General features: G+C 53.9%; 1 protein-coding gene across 6 annotated transcripts in view; it reads right to left on the bottom strand.

Annotated features, from left to right (window-relative positions):
• Positions 1 to 16652, bottom strand: part of SLC26A11 (solute carrier family 26 member 11) — a 29888-nt gene that overhangs the window by 2240 nt on the left and 10996 nt on the right. For 2 of the 6 annotated variants that reach the window (XM_054457842.2, XM_063656909.1), the window contains 9 exons: positions 11322 to 11497; positions 10834 to 10906; positions 9353 to 9403; positions 5612 to 5672; positions 4660 to 4715; positions 4223 to 4363; positions 3003 to 3130; positions 2587 to 2686; positions 1974 to 2107 (listed from right to left, as the gene is read on the bottom strand). In XM_054457842.2, coding sequence (XP_054313817.2) covers positions 1974 to 2107; positions 2587 to 2686; positions 3003 to 3130; positions 4223 to 4363; positions 4660 to 4715; positions 5612 to 5672; positions 9353 to 9403; positions 10834 to 10906; positions 11322 to 11497 — 920 coding nt within the window. The other 4 variants (XM_063656906.1, XM_063656908.1, XM_054457847.2 and 1 more) reach the window with 4 other exon arrangements.

Below are 16652 nucleotides of genomic sequence, written 5' to 3'. Positions count from 1 at the left end.
TAGACATGCCATCTCAGAGTCTCCCGGAGAGGTATGACTTCACCTCCATACCAGTGAATGGTGAGAAGAAACGCAGCCCCAGGGGAATGCTGTCAGAGGAAGATTTTTTGTTTTGTTTTGTTTTTTGAGACAGGGTCTTGCTCATTGCTCAGGTTGGAGTGCAGTGGCACGATCATGGCTCACTGCAGCCTCAACCTCCTAGACTCAAGTGATCCTCTCACCTCAGCCTCCTGAGTAGCTACAGGGGCACGCCACCACGCCCAGCTAATTTTTCCTGTTTTTTTGATGGGGTTTCATCATGTTGCCCAGGCTGGTCTCAAACTCCTGGCCTCAAGTGATCCTCCTACCTCGGCCTCCCAAAGTGCTGGGATTACAGGTGTGAGCCACAGCGCCTGGCCCAGAGGACTTTTTGTTTGTTTGTTTGTTTGTTTTTGAGATGGAGTTTCACTCTTGTGAAACTTACCCAGGCTGGAGTGCAATGGCGCGATCTCGGCTCACTGCAACCTCCGCCTCCCAGGTTCAAGCGATTCTCCTGCCTCAGCCCCCTGAGCAGCTGGGATTACAGGCGTGCGCCACCACGCCCGTCTAATTTTTGTATTTTTAGTAGAGATGGAGTTTCACTATGTTGGCCAGGCTGGTCTCAAACCCCTGACCTCCCGCCTCGGCCTCTCAAAGTGCTGGGATTACAGGTGTGAGCCACCATGTCTGGGCCAGAGGAGTAGTTTTTAAGTGAATCATCTCCAAAGACCACGAAGACATGTGCTCTGCAAATATGACACGGACGTTTAACACTTATGAGTGAAGTTCTGAAGGCACGTGCCCAAATCTGAAGCTGGGACCACCATCCTGTGTGACCGTGGGCAGGTTACCTGGCTTCTCTGAGCCTCAGTGACCTCTTCTGGACATGGGGATGAAGATAACACTAGCCTCGAGGGCCAGGTTGGGAATGAAGGAAACCCTGACAAGGGTCGGCTGTGGTCCACACCTGGGGTATACGGGTCACTTGGCCTCCTGTTCCCTGGCTAGTTCACGAATGTCTCCTCTGGGCGCCTGGGGACACGCCCTAGTCCCCCGTGTTCTGCCATCTAGGACTTGGCAGGGAGCACACATTTAACCACAGCAACAGAGACCCCTGCCTCTCTGCACACACCAGCCACGCTCCTGGGATGTTGACCCTGCAGTGCTCAGAAGGCTCCTAGGTGAGGCCTAAGACGCAGGGCTACACTTTACCTGCGGTTCTGGACAGGACGGCCTCCATAGAAATCCGCCTCCTTTCGCCTCTGGAAGCCCTGATAATACGTTTTTCATGAAATTCTATGAGCACCTGTTTTTTTTGTTTGTTTGTTTTTGAGATGGAGTCCCACTCTGTCGCCCAGGCTGGAGTACAGTAGTGGGATCTCAGCTCACTGCAACCTCCGCCTCCCGGGTTCAAGCGATTCTCCCAGCCTCCCATGTAGCTGGAATTACAGGCGCTCGCCACCACACCTGGCTAGTTTTTTTTGTATTTTTAGTAGAGATGGGGTTTCACCATGTTGGCCAGGCTGGTCTTGAACTCCTGACCTCAGGTGATCTGCCCGCCTTGGCCTCCCAAAGTGCTGGGATTCCAGGAGTGTGCCACCATGCCTAGCCTCACCTGTCTCTTTTTGTTTCCTAAAATACAATTCCCCTGAGAGCAGGGACTGACCCTCATTCACTGGTGTCCCCAGCACTGAGGACAGTGTGGCATTGACCACCGGGGAAATGAAGTCATAACGTGACCCGTCGGAGGGCTGGGGGCCACTGCTCCCCTTCCACAGGGAGGGACGAGGAAGGCCAGATGGGGACGAGAACTGTTTAAATCAGAAGCAGAGCCAGCACCGGCCAAAGGGCCGTCCAGCATCACAGCCCAGAGATGTCACATTCACCACGGGAGGCAGGCACAGGAAGGCCTTGTGGCAGCTGCTAACCCCTAAGGCAGCCCAGTGCACACCCACCTGCAGGCCCACGAAGGCCAGGGCGACACCCTGCTTCTGGAAGTCCTGGAGGAGCTCGCCGAGTCCCAGCACCACGGTGTAGTCGATGCTGCAGACATGGGTGCACTCCAGGACCAGGCAGCGTGGCGGGGACACTGGGGAGACAGGCCCGAGCCAGGTCACGCCACCCAGAGCAGCCCAAAGCCGCTCTGCAGAGGCCAAAGGAGGCTCTGGCCAGGGGCAGGGGACAGAGAGGCCAGAGTGCTCCATCTCGCGGCGGTTGAGTCGCCCAGTTGGGGGATTCGGGCAGCAGGACCAGAGACAACTGTTTGGTGACAGCAGCAGCTGTTTCCCTCCTAGGACTCGCAGGCCCTTGGCTCCCCTAAAATCAACCCCCCAGAAACAGGAACGGGACTTTAGGGGCAGGGAAGAAGCGATATGTGGGGAGCCATCACCCTTGCTGCAGCAGCCACTGGCTGAGGCCCACAGAGGACGGTCCAGCCCACTCAGAGACGCCTGAATCCTTGTGGACTGGAGAGCATCGGGGACAGGGTCTTGGGGTCCTGAACAGCTGGGAGTGGGGGACAGAGCACAGGGGAGAGACCTCAGACCACCTTGGCCCCCGCCCATGCACCTTCCAGGGCCCGGCTTAGGATCTCCTCCCGCAGAGCCTCCACAGCAGGGAAGGACAGGCCGCTGGCCGGCTGCAGGACCAGAACCGGCCCCTCTGACACCTGTGGGGAGGAGTGAGTCGTGGAGGCGGGTCTGACCGGGTGGCCTCCACCAGGCTTGGCCTGTCCCAAGCGGGAAGCCCCCACCCAACCTAGCGCGCTGGAGGGGACCGGGAGTGGGGTGCTAAGGGGAGACCCCCACGGCCCCCACACAGTGGGAGAACACTATGGTTTATAGCAAGGTGATTGCCCACCTGCCAGCGAGCGGTCCCCTTCAGCAGCACCCACGACCACAATCACCCCGGACCCTCAAAACATAAGACGATGCCCAGGAGTCCTGCCCCCAGCACGCTCCCCACTCAGAGGCCACGGGGGGTACCTTGGTCTCGGGCCTGGCTGCAGAGTGCAGGAGTATGAGCAGAGACACCAGGGCCCCAGCCAGGATGCCATACTGCATCTCCCAGAAGCACAGCAGGAAGGTCACACACAGGGGCAGCAGGTCCAGCCCTAGGAGAAGGGCGCAGTTGAGGGATGCCTGGCGGCTGCCCGAGCCCCCAACATGGCCCCGCTGACCAGCGGGACAGCTTTCTGCCCCCCACATATGAGTAAAGGTGCTCATGGACCCAAAACAGCCCTTGAGGGGACCCCTGAGGACTTGGGGACAGCAGCTGCTGACCAGACAATGCTTCAAGTCAAAAGAAAGAAATGCCCTCCCCATCTGAGCTGAGTGCAGGTGAGACCTGCCCGGCTGGTCCTTGGCCTCCAGCCTCAGGGAGGGCAGCTGCAAGGGCTTGTCAGGGCACAGAGCTGGCCTGTGGAGTGGGGCAGGGACCACGTGAGCCCTTGAGACCTGGCCAAGGAGAAGGTGCCCTGGGGACAAAGTGCATGGGCTCAGCCCTGGGGTGGATTCCACCGCACGCATAGGTCAGGCCTGCCCCGCCCTGGCTGAGCTTCGGTTTCTAGCAGTAGCGGCCATCCCATTCCACTCGGGCACATGAACATGTTTCAGGGCTGTTCTAAAGCCCCAGCACACTGGCACGCGAAAGGCCCTGGCATGCGACGGGCATGCAAGAAAATTATCCATCCTTTCACCTGGCAACTTGCTGGGGCTAACCAGAAAATGCCAAGTAAGCTAGGTGAACCCACTCCATGCTTCTTCCACAAACAAAAGAAAACAAACTGTGTTAAGTTAAAGGAACTGCCATTCTGAGCCAGAGTGCAAGGCTGTTCCGCTGGCCCTGCTGGTCACCAGGGACGTCTCCTGTCCCTCCCCCAGCTGGGCCGGGCAGAGCGGTGGCTGGAGGCAGGTGGCAGGGAGGGGAGGGATGGGGGCAGGGGGATCAGGAGGGGACCCTCTCCCGGGTCAGTGCTCCCCTCAGGACCCCAGGTGTCAGGACAAGGAACTCCAGTCTTCCCGCTGAGCCTCGGGACCATCTCTGGGGTCATCTCCTGGCCATCCACTCCTCTGTTCCGGGACTGCCCTAACTTCCCAGTCCCAGCCCCGCAGTGGCGGCTGCAGGAAAATGGGGTAGCACAAATGACACCCTCCGCGTTCAGACACCGCATCACAGTGCTCTCCCCTGTAGGACAAGGACGTACTCTTAACGCGCCAGAGCGTCCTGAAGATCTTGGTGTCGAACAGCGGGGCCACGGCCATGATGATGACGGCGGCCAGGGCGGCCTTGGGGATGTAGTAGAAGAGTGAGGTCAGGTAGTCCAGAGACAGCAGCACCAGCACTCCTGCGGGGCGCAGGAACACAGGTGACCTCGGGGACGCAGGGTCCCCCCAGCACGCAGCATAGCAGCCCCCTGTTCAGCAGAGCCCACTGGGGATGGGGGTGGGGGTAGGGCGACGAGTGCCAAGGCCCCCAGCCCCTGCTCAGTCTCCTGTGGTCCCCCTACTCCTGTGTAGCCCCCCAAGTCCCTGTGCAGTCCGGGGTGCACGGCCCATGAGCCAAAGGGATGTCTCTGTGGCCCCTCCTCCCTTTCTCCCACTCTCAGGGCTGCGGGCACAAGGGGAAGATGGGGGGCCTCACCCGTCACCAGGCCCCCGGCCGGGGTACACACCCCTGACTGAGCGTTCACGGCTGTCCTGGAAGGTAACACAGAGACCATCAGTCACCAGCGGCCAGGAAAGGGGAGACCTCAGTCCATACCCCTGTGGCTGATCTTCCGAGGGGACGTCAGCTCCCAGCACGGCTTGGGAAGCAGGCAGGGACTGCAAGGGGGCCGAGGCAAAGAGACTTAGGGTGCAGTCACAGACAGCTGCGCTCAGGTCACCCTGACCATAGGAAGAAGCTCAGGAAGCACATGTCCTTTCGGGTTCCTGCCGACTTTGTCTCCTGCCCCCATCCAGGTGGGGCCCCCATACCCAGCAGGGCAAGGGTCAGCAGCTGGGGGACTGGGCACTGCCAGGCGATGCCTCCTTCTCTCCTTTAAGCTGCAGGTCACCTCCATCCTGTTGTCCTGACTGAGGAGTGGCCCTACGGCGTCTGGGCTAAGCCTCATGCCTGGCTTCTTCAGGGCAGAGCTGAAGCCCTTCCTCTCTTCACGTCCTTTTAGGAATTGACTCTGGCACCAGGAGCTAGGAGGGCTTTGGCGTGCTGGGAGCTTTCTAGTATTTGTTTTAGAGACAGGGTCTCGCTCTGTTGCCCAGGCTGGAGTGCAGCGGTGCAGTCACAACTCACTGCAGCCTCAACCTGCTGGGCTCAAGCGATTCTCCTGCTTCCGCCTCCGGAGTAAATGGGATAACAAGGGTGTACCACCATGCCCAGTGGAACTTTCTAGTATGAAACTGCAGGATGATCTATGAGAGTAAAGAAACAGAGGACACCCTGGAGGACAGTGGGGTGACCCCCAGCCCTGCCTCTCCACAGAGAGTTCATAGCGGAGGACGGTGCGCCGGGGTCAGGGCAGGCAGACTCCTCGTCAGTAACAACGTTAAGGCGTCCAACGTGGGCAAACAGAAGAGGAGGACAGGTCACTCACCGTCCAAAGCTGCCTGTGACCGGGTAGGAGGAGACGAGGGAGCCCAATATGTTGGTGAGACCTGGGGAGGAGGTAAGACAGGCTGATCGTGGAGGGAAGGCACACGGGATGGAGGGAAAGGAGATGGGGAGGGGGATAAAAACCCACAAGGGAGGCAGGAAGGCAGGGCTTGGGAGAATCATCCTGGGGGCCTGAGCCTGCGCACTCCTTCAGAGAAGGAAGAAAACAGGCCACACTCCTGCAGACGTAGAGTCTAGCCTTTTTTTTTTTTTTTTTTTTTTTGAGACAGAGTCTGGCTCTGCTGCCCAGGCTGGAGTGCAGTGGCACAATGTCAGCTCACTGCAGCCTCCGCCTCCCAGTTCAAGCGATTCTCCTGCCTCAGCCTCCTGAGTAGCTGGGAATACGGGCACACACCACCACGCCCGGCTAATTTCTGTATTTTCAGTAGAGACAGAGTTTTGCCATGTTGGCCAGGCTGGTCTCAAACTCCTGACCTCAGGTGATCCACCCGCCTTGGCCTCCCAAAGTGCTGGGACTACAGGTATGTGCCACCACACCCAGTTAATTTTTCTATTTTTAGTAGAGACGGGGTTTTGCCATGTTGGCCAGGCTGATCTCAAACGCCTGACCTCAGGTGATCCATCCGCCTCAGCCTCCCAAAGTACTGGGATTACAGGAGTGAGTCACCACGCCTGGCCAGATCCTAGCTTTCGAACACTTCCTACCCGGCTTCTCCTGTGTGACCAGGACATGCCTTCCCCACACAGAACAGAGGGGAGCATCTCATCACCCAGAGTGGGCAGTGACAGCTGAGATAAAAGTGCCCGTAAGACAAACCCTACGTGCTTGGGAGGTCAGTGGCTGCCCACCATTCTCCACCCAGTTCCTTTCAAACCCAGTGCTCCGTCTCACGAGATGACAGCCACGGCGAGGCCAAGGTCATGGCTGGTATGCTGCCTCCCCAGGTGATGCCGGCTGCCTACAACAGACAAAGCCCACGCCCACAGCATCGCTGGGGCCCAAGAACGGGGATCACCGCTCAGGTTGACCCACGCTCCCAGCAGCATCTGTCTCACCTGGGGCATCACTAAGACCAGAATCCCTCCTGCTCGTTAAGACCCACAGTGAGGTCTCAGGTCTCACAGGTGCAGGGCCTGCTCTCAAGGTGGCTTGGGCCGGGGCCAACTCAGTATCAGGGCATCCCGGGTGACATGGCCCAGCTCATGGCCCTGAGAGAGGGGGGCTAGGGCAAGGAAATGCAGGCGCAGGAGGGCTCGGCAGAGGCCCACGGCGACCGCAGGCTGCACGGGATCATCCTCACTCTGCAACAGCTTGGGCTGGGAACCCAACTCTGTGAGCCGAAGCTGACCAGGGCGACCCCTCCCAGCCTGGCCTTCATGGGCTCACGTCAGCCAGCTTCTTGCTGTGAGGCTGCTAAGGCCCTACCTGGCCTATCTGAGATCAAGGAATCCCACGGCTGCCATAGTAACCTTGACCTTCGCTCGGTCTGTGTTGTATTCCTGGAACTCGGCGTGCCGTCAGAACAGTTCTGTGGTATTTTTAAAGTAATGGGAATAGGGCCAGGGGCTGTGGCTCAGGCCTGTAATCCTAGCACTTTGGGAGGCCAACGCGGGCGGATCACCAGAGGTCAGCAGCTTGAGACCAGCCTGGCCAACATGGCGAAACCTCGTCCTACTAAAAATACAAAAATCAGCCGGGCTCAGGGGCAGGTGCCTGTAATCCCAGCTACTCAGGAGGCTGAGGCAGGAGAATCGCTTGAACCCAGGAGACGGAGGTTGCAGAAAGCCGAGACTGTGCCACTGCACTCCAGCCTGGGCAACAGAGCAAGACTCCGTCTCAAATAATAATAATAATAATAATAATAATAATAATAAGGAGGAGGAGGAGGAGGAAGAAGGAGGAGGAAGAAGGAGGAGGAAGAAGGGGGAGGAAGAAGGGGGAGGAAGGAGGGGGAGGAAGGAGGGGGAGGAAGGAGGAGGAGGAAGGAGGAGGAGGAAGGAGGAGGAAGAAGGAGGAGGAAGGAGGAGGAGGAGGAAGGAGGAGGAGGAGGAAGGAGGAGGAGGAAGGAGGAGGAGGAGGAAGGAGGAGGAAGAAGGAGGAGGAAGAAGGAGGAGGAAGAAGGAGAGGAAGAAGTAGTAGTAGTAGTAGTACAGTAATGGGAATGGGATGCTCTGGGAAATCACATTTGGAAGATTTACTGGTGGGGTCTTCGGGGAGGCCGTAGATTTTCTCGGCCTGAGAGTGCGTGATTCCTAGGAAGCCCAAGCTCCACCACTCAACTGGACAATGCCCCGCTCTCCATGGCTCAGAGAGAAGCCCGGGCAACGTCCCTTTTTGACCTAACCTGGGTCACTCACTTTGCTGTCAAGAAGCAAATGGCTCTCGTGAAATTGTCAGGGTGGACACCCCTTGGGAAGAAGCCCATGGTGCTGCCTGGGTTACCCTGCACCAGTCTCATGAGGGGCGAGAAGGAAAGGCAGGAAGGCCTGGGACCCACGATTCAGTCATGATAACTGAATTTAAGAGTCACACTGGGCCGGGTGCAGTGGTTCACGCCTGTAATCCCAGCACTTTGGGAGGCCAAGGCAGGCGGATCACGAGGTCAGGAGTTCGGGACCAGCCTGATCAATATGGTGAAACCCCGTCTCTACTAAAAATACAAAAAGTAGCCAGGCATGGTGGCACGCGCCTGTAGTCTCAGCTACTCGGGAGGCTGAGGTGGGAGAATCGGATGAACCCAGAAGGCAGAGGTTGCAGTGAGCCAAGATTGCACCACTGCACTCTAGCCTGGGCAACAAAGTAAGATTCAGTCTCACACACACAAAAAAAGATTCACACTGTGGTCTCGAAATATACCACTAAGAAGTCAGCCCGCAGAGACACAACAAGAGGAAACTAAACCGTGAAAGCAGGCACGACCCCCATCCACAGGCAGGCAACCTGGGGCCCCCGAGTCTTCATGAATCCACCTGCCCCTGCCTGGAGGGAGGCACAGGGCAGGGTGCAGGCACAATCAGAAGACTCCTCTGGATTCCCCTGGCCACAGCCTTCCCCTCTCGACCCCCGGCTCTGGGCGCTCCCTCCCTGAGGTGGGACATTCCAGGTGTTCCTGGATCTAGACCAAGGCCACAGACCTCAGGGTCGGGTACACAGCAGGTGCTCAATAAGTGGTAGAACAGACAACAGATGTCAGCTCCTTGTTCTTAGGGGTTAAACTGAGCAGTGTGGAGGTCTGGGAATGAGTCCTTGTTAATATTCCAGAAGAGCCAGGCGCAGTAGCTCATGCCTGTAACCTCAGCACTTTGGGAGGCCGAGGTAGGCAGATCACCTGAGGTCGGGAGTTCGAGACCAGCCTGGCCAATATGGTGAAACCCTGTCTCTACTAAAAACACAAAAATTAGCCATGCATGGTGGCACATGCCTGTAATCCCAGCTACTTGGAAGGCTGAGGCAGGAGAATTGCTTGAACCCAGGAGGCAGAGGTTGTAGTGAGCCGAGATCGTGCCACCGCACTCCTGCCTGGGCAACAGAGCGAGACTCCATCTCAAAAACCCAAAACAAAACAAAATATTCCAGAAGAGCCCATCTGGGGCCACCTTTGCCCTCCCAGTTCATCACCACCATCATGGTCTTCCTACGATGCAGGAGACACAGAGGGGCAGGCCTGGGCCCCCGGAGGCCCACAGCTGGTGTCTTCCTTCCCCGCGGCTGGGGTCTTACCGATGGCCAGCAGCTCCTGGTTGGCATCAATGCGGTAATTATTCTGAGACGCTAAAGGGAACCAACAGTAAAGACCTGGTCACTGATATTCAACATCGCTCAAAAAGTATTCACAACATGTAAAACAGATTATGAATTTCTACATATGGCAATAAGTTTTGTAAATATAACTATATGAATACACATCTAAAATATTCACATATATCCGCATGTAAATGTGTACTTGAATGTATCACAGAGTGGAAAGAGGTATAGTACCATGTAATCAGGCCAGGTACGGTGGCTCACAGCTGTAATCGCAGCACTTTGGGAGGCCAAGGCAGGAGGATCGCTTGAGCCCAGGAGTTCGAGACCAGCCTGGGCAACATGGCAAAATCTCATCTCTACAAAAAATACAAAAATTAGCCAGGCATGGTGGTGTGTGCCTATAGTCCCAGATATTCGGGATGCTGAGGCGGGAGGATGGTTTGAGCCTAGGAGGTTGAGGCTGCAGTGAGATGAGATCGTGCCACTGCACTTCAGTCTGGGCAACAGAGTGAGACCCTGTCTCAAACAACAACAAGAAAACACGTAAGCAGTAGTTAATTGTGGTAGTAAAAGGGATTATGGGTGATTTGTCTCTTCTTTACTCATTTCTGCACTTTTGACATTTTCTACAATGAATGTATACTAATAAACACAGCCATTATTACCAATTAAATTAAAACTTTCAATTAAACAGATAATACAGGATCTTGTTCTGCGCCCAGGCTGGAGTGCAGTGGTACTATCACAGCTCAATGCCACCTCGACCTCCCAGGCTCAAGTGATCCTCCTGCCTCAGCCTCCCAAGCAGCTGGTACCACAGGTGTGCTCCATGCCCGGCTAATTTTTATTTTTAATAGAAATGAGGTCTCGATATGTTGCCTAGGTGGGTTTCAAACTCCTGAGCTCAAGCGATCCTCCCGTCTCGGCCTCCCAAAGTGTTGGGATTACAGGCCTAGGCCACCATGCCTGGCCCAAAGATAATACTTAAAACTCATCACTTCCTAATTTATTTGGCATTTGGCTACTGCTGATGAGGTTATTTGCACCCACTGTATCTACATGGTGGAGACGCCATAGAATATGGTTGTTCATGCAGATCTCAACCCAGCTCCATGTGCAAACTCCCCATTCAGGGATATTACCTTAAAATCAGACAGTAGCGTTTACACCATGGACATCAGCAAGGGCCACGAAGCAAAACCTTTTATTTCCACAAAGAGCAGAGGCTGTTACAACACTCACCAGCACACCATGGGGTGGGAGCGCGATGCCTCATTATAGATCCAGTTTTATCATATATACATAATACGTATATAACTATCATGAGCATGTATTACTCGGATATGAATTCAAATTTCTAAAACTAGTAACGGATAAAGGCAAGCTAGAAAGCAGGCAGGCCCAGCCCAGCCGGCGCACTGGGAGACCTGGGGCGTGGGTGACAGGTGTCTTACCGAAGGCTTTGGCCACCGCAATGCTCTCCAGGAGGCCCATCAGGGGCACCACGGCCAGCCCGGCCCCCATGTCCTGAGAGAGGAGAGAGGGATGGTGAGTGGCCTTCCTAAGGGGTAGGACCCAGCAGTGACCCATGAAAGCAGCAAGGACCCACCCCGCCCCACAGGTAACAGGAGCAAGTGCTTGTCAGCTGCAGAATGTGCCTCCTTGTCTGAAGAGGTGCCAGGTGCTGGGAGGAACACAGCAAATTCATCCTCAGCTGGAGTCCAAAACAGAAGCACCCCTGAACACAAACGTGACATCCCTGAGCTCGCTGAGCTTGTGTCCAACCTGGGATTCTTTAATAACTGAGATGTCCCTTCCTGAGGACTCAGCTGTCCTAACTGACCTCAGACCCCCTGGCACCCAGCAGACGCATCAGGGTAGGAGCCAGGCCAGGGGCCACTGCAGCCTCAGCCACGCCATCCTGGCTCCCGGCTCTGCCCACCTGCACCATCTCAGTGAAGGAGATCGTCCCGTTGGCTGTGGTCACTGAGAAGGGCGGGATCCGGACTGGAGGGAGCCCCTCAGCTGTCTCCCCTGTTAGGATGAAGGGCTGGTATCCAGTCACCTCGAAGGAGTACGCAACCAGGGCCGCGAAGGAGACCACCAGGGCATTGCGAGCTAGGAGAGAAGGAGAGGTGTGTCCAAGACCCTGCTTCCGGCGAGCGTGGGGTAGCGCGGCTGCCTCCAGGTTACTGGGGCAGACACCCCAGGGGCAGAAGATGTCCCCACCGGGCCACAGTCCTCACTCTGCACTCTGGGAAACACAGCACAGACAGAAGTGCTATGTGGCAGCACGAGCAGGTGGGATGGCAGAGCTGCAGGCTGCGGACAGGTGCACATGCCACCTGCTGCCAAGCTCCAGGTGGCTGGACATCGTGCACCACAGCAAAGACTCTCTGAAATCAGGTTCCCAGGGCACATCCACCTCAAAGCACAAAGGAGGAAGAAACCAGATGTACCCCCCTCCCCAAACAACAGAAACAATGGCCCCCAAGATGCAGGACAGTGGGCATGACGGCCACAGGGAAACAAGGGAGGTGAGTCTGTCACTGCCCCGCTGGCTGCCTGCAGTTTCCCCGATGGCCCCTATGTGTATGGAGGGGACCCCCTAGCAGAGCCCAGGGGTCTCCCTGAGTTCAGGAGGCAATGCTGGGAGCGAGTCTGAGGAGGCCCGCAGCTGGGAGGGAGTCTGAGGAGGCCCGCAGCTGGGAGCGAGTCTGAGGAGGCCCGCAGCTGGGAGCGAGTCTGAGGAGGCCCGCAGCTGGGAGGGAGTCTGAGGAGGCCCGCAGCTGGGAGGGAGTCTGAGGAGGCCCGCAGCTGGGAGCGAGTCTGAGGAGGCCCGCAGCTGGGAGGGAGTCTGAGGAGGCCCGCAGCTGGGAGGGAGTCTGAGGAGGCCCGCAGCTGGGAGCGAGTCTGAGGAGGCCCGCAGCTGGGAGGGAGTCTGAGGAGGCCCGCAGCTGGGAGCGAGTCTGAGGAGGCCCGCAGCTGGGAGGGAGTCTGAGGAGGCCCGCAGCTGGGAGGGAGTCTGAGGAGGCCCGCAGCTGGGAGCGAGTCTGAGGAGGCCCGCAGCTGGGAGGGAGTCTGAGGAGGCCCGCAGCTGGGAGGGAGTCTGAGGAGGCCCGCAGCTGGGAGGGAGTCTGAGGAGGCCCGCAGCTGGGAGCGAGTCTGAGGAGGCCCGCAGCTGGGAGCGAGTCTGAGGAGGCCCGCAGCTGGGAGCGAGTCTGAGGAGGCCCGCAGCTGGGAGCGAGTCTGAGGAGGCCCGCAGCTGGGAGCGAGTCTGAGGAGGCCCGCAGCTGGGAGCGAGTCTGAGGAGGCCCGCAGCTGGGAGCGAGTCTGAGGAGGCCCGCAGCTGGGAGGGAGTCTGAGGAGGCCCGCAGCTGGGAGCGAGTCTGAGGAGGCCCGCAGCTGGGAGCGAGTCTGAGGAGGCCTGCAGCTGGGAGGGAGTCTGAGGAGGCCTGCAGCTGGGAGGGAGTCTGAGGAGGCCTGCAGCTGGAGCTGACAGCAAGGTCACAGGAGCAGAGACGGCAGCTGGAGACAGAGCTGCAGAGATCTGCAGAGGTGCCCTCAGGTGTGCAGAAGAGAACCGGTCAAGGCAAAGCTGGGCGAAAATGACCCAAACCCACAGTGGGGAAGAGTCACGAAGAGGGTTACAAGGGACAATCCCAAGGACTCACACCAGAGTGAAAAACCCTCATAATTCATGGAGCATCAGGGACTCCAGAGGGTTTTACCTCAGCGGTGGGGAACATTAGCCCAAGGCCTGGGGTTGGCAAATTTTTCTGCAAAGGGCTATACTAAAAACTTTTTGCTTTGTGGGCCATAAAGTCTCTGGTGCAACTACTCAAGTCTGTTATTATTGCATAAAACCTGACATTAACAATGTAAATGAATGGGAGTGATTTTCCAATAAAACTTTATTTACAAAATCAAGTGGTGGGCCAGATTAGGCTTGCCCTAGAATGAACACTGCTCTGGTCCAGCTCACAAAGCTTAAAAGACCTAAATGGATCAAACTGTCCTAAGTAACTTAACTGTATCTCAGAACAAAGCTCAAGAAGATTTATAGAATACAAAAATAACAAGCATGCAATAACCTCAAACTCACAAAGTCTAGCATCCATCCAAACAAAAATTACTAGGCATGCAAAGAAGCAGGAAAATATGGCTGGGTGCAGTGGCCCATGCCTGTAATCCCAACACTTTGGGAGGCCAAGACAGGAGGATTGCTTGAGCCCAGGAGTTTGAGGCCAGCCTGAGCAAATTAGTAAGACACTGTCTCCACAAAAAATAAAAAATTAGTTGAGCATGGTGGCATATGCCTATAGTCCCAGCTACTTGGGGGGCTGAGGTGGGATGATCACTTGAGCCTGGGAGGTTGAGGCTGCAGTGAACCACGATCATGCCACTGTACTCTAGCCTGGGTGACACAGTGAGACCCTGTCTCAAAAAATAAAAATAAAAAATAAAAAAAGACCCAAAGGTAACATAGTTAAAGACGACAGAATTAACAGGACATTAAAAGAGTAACTGTAACCAAATGTAATTTAGTTAATAGGACATTAAAAGAATAACTGTAACCAAATTCCATATACTTAAAAAAAAACAGAGGAAAGAGTGCAACTGTTAAGTAAAGATGTAGAAAATACATTTTAAAAGATTCAAATTGAGGCTGGGCACGGTAGCTCACGCCTGTAATCCCAGCACTTTGGGAGGCCAAGGCAGCTGAATCACCTGAAGTAAGGAATTCAAGACCGGCCCAGCCAACACGGTGAAGCTCCGTCTCTACTAAAAATACAAAAATTAGCCAGGCATGGTGGTGGATGCCTATAATCCCAGCTACCTGGGAGGCTAAGGCAGGAGAATCACTTGAACCCGGGAGGCAGAGGTTGCAGTGAGCCAAGATCGCGCCATTGCACTCCAGCTTGGGCAACAGAGCAAAACTCCGTCTTAAAAAAAAAAAAAGAAAAAGAAAAAGAAAAAAAGATTCAAATTGGATTTCTAGAAATGAAAACCACAGTGTCTGAGACGGAACAAGCACTTGATGCAATTAACAACAGCTGAGACATTACAGAAAAAAAAGACTAAAATGTAGCAGTAGAAGCTATCCAAAATGAAACACACAAAGGAAAAGGCTGAAAATCACAAGTGAGCTGTGGGAACACCTTCGAGATGCCTGAAATACAGATATGGGAGTCTGCAAAGAAAGTCTGTGGAATCGCATAGGGGGAGAGTACAAAGATTTCAAGAAAAGATGGGTGTGTATTTTCCAAATTTGATGAAACTGCAAACCCACATATCTAAGAAGTTCAATGAATCCCAAGCATAAACACACAAAACAAAAAACAAACAAACAAAAAAACACTACATCAAGCCACATTATGAAACTGCCTAAAACCAGAGATAAAGAATATTTTAAAAGTAGTGGAGAAAAAGGTTACATACAGAGGAACAAAGAATGACAGCACACTTCTTGAAACGAAGTGGGGCAGAAGACAGCAGAACAGCATCTTTAAAGTCCTGAGGCCAGGCACAGTGGCTCACTTGGGAGGTTGAGACAGGAGAATCGCTTGAACCCAGGAGGCAGAGATTGCAATGAGCCAAGATCGTGCCACTGCACTCCAGCCTGAGCGACACAGCGAGACACTGTCTCAAAATAAAAAATAAATAATTTTTTTAAAAAAAGCACTGAAAGAAAAGGTCTAGAATTCTATAACCAGCAAAACTATCTTTGAAAAAATGAAAGCAAAACAGAGTTTCAGACATACAAAAGTCAAAAGTTGAAAGAAGACCAGGAGTAGTGGCTCACGCCTGTAATCCCAACATTTGGGAAGCCAAAGTGGGAGAATCCCTTGAGCCCAGGAGTTACAGACCAGCCTGGGCAACGCAGGAAGACACCATCTCTACAAAAGTAAAAATAAAAAATTATCCAGGTGTGGTGATGCACGCCTATAGTCCCAGCCACTCAGGAAGTTGAGGCAAGAGGATTGCTTGAGTCTAAGAGTTCAAGGCTGCAGTGAACTGTAATTGCGCCACTGCATTCCAGCCTGGGTGACAGAGTGAATCCTGTCTCTTAAAAAACAAACAAACAAACAAAACCAAAAAAAAAAAAACAAAGCTGAAAGAATCACCAACAGGCCTGCAACAGAAGAAAAAATAAAGTCCTTCAGGTGGAAGGAAAATGATACCAGATGGAAATCTGGATTTGTACAAAGGAATTAGGAGCACCAGAAACAGTGACTACGTGGATAAATATAAAAAACTTTGCTCCTGCAGGGAATGGTGGCTCACGTCTGCAATCTCAGCACTTTGGTTGGCTGAGGCAGGAGCATCACTTGAGGCCAAGAATCTTTAATCAGCCTGAGCAACATAGCCTGTTTCTATAAAAAAAATTTAAAAATTAGCCAGATGTGGTGGTGCATGCCTGTAAACCAAGCTACTCAGGAGGCTGAGGCAGGAGAATTACTTGAGCCCAGCAGTTTGCAGCTTCAGTGACGGATCTTGGCTCACTGCAATCTCTGCCTTCCAGGTTCAAGTGATCCTCCCACCTCAGCCTCCCCAGTAGCTGGGATTACAGGCATGCGCCACCATGCCCGGCTAATTTTTTGTATTTTTGGTAGAGATGGGGTTTCGCCATGTTGCCCAGGCTGGTCTTGAACTCCTGAGCTCAGACAATCTGCCTCCCTCGGCCTCCCAAAGTGCTAGGATTACAGGTGTGAGCCACTGCACCTGGCCTGTTATAAGGTTCTTATATCACATGAAGTTGAACTTTAACATATACTGTAGCAAGATAAAGATGTTTACCACAAACCTTAAAGCAGCCACTTAGAAACAAACAAACAAAAACTAAATATAGCAGTTACAGCTAATCAGCCAATAAAGGATATAAAATGGAATCATAAAAAATAATCCAATAGAGGTAGGAGGAGGGGGAAAGGGAACAAAGAACAAATGAGACAAACAGGAAACAAACAGCAATATGGTAGACCTAAAGTCAAACATACCAATAATCACATTAAATATAAAAGGCATAACATTCCAATTAAAAGGCAGATTATCAGATTAAAAACAAATCACATCTATATGCTGCCCATAAAATTAGTACTAATTGGGAAATTCCCAACTATTTGGAAACTAAATAACTCCCATGGTTCACAGGAGAAATCATATAATCCACTTCTAAATATTCCACAGGTCAAAGGAGAAGTCAAAATGGAAAACACAAAGTATTTAGAACTGAATGAAAATTAAAAAACAGCCTATATATCAAAATTGT

The sequence above is a fragment of the Pongo pygmaeus genome, chromosome 19, assembly GCF_028885625.2.
Source record: "Pongo pygmaeus isolate AG05252 chromosome 19, NHGRI_mPonPyg2-v2.0_pri, whole genome shotgun sequence".
In the NCBI taxonomy this organism is placed as follows: domain Eukaryota; kingdom Metazoa; phylum Chordata; class Mammalia; order Primates; family Hominidae; genus Pongo; species Pongo pygmaeus.
The sequence above is the reverse complement of the archived record's forward strand: the minus strand, read 5'-3'. Positions and strand labels throughout refer to the sequence as shown.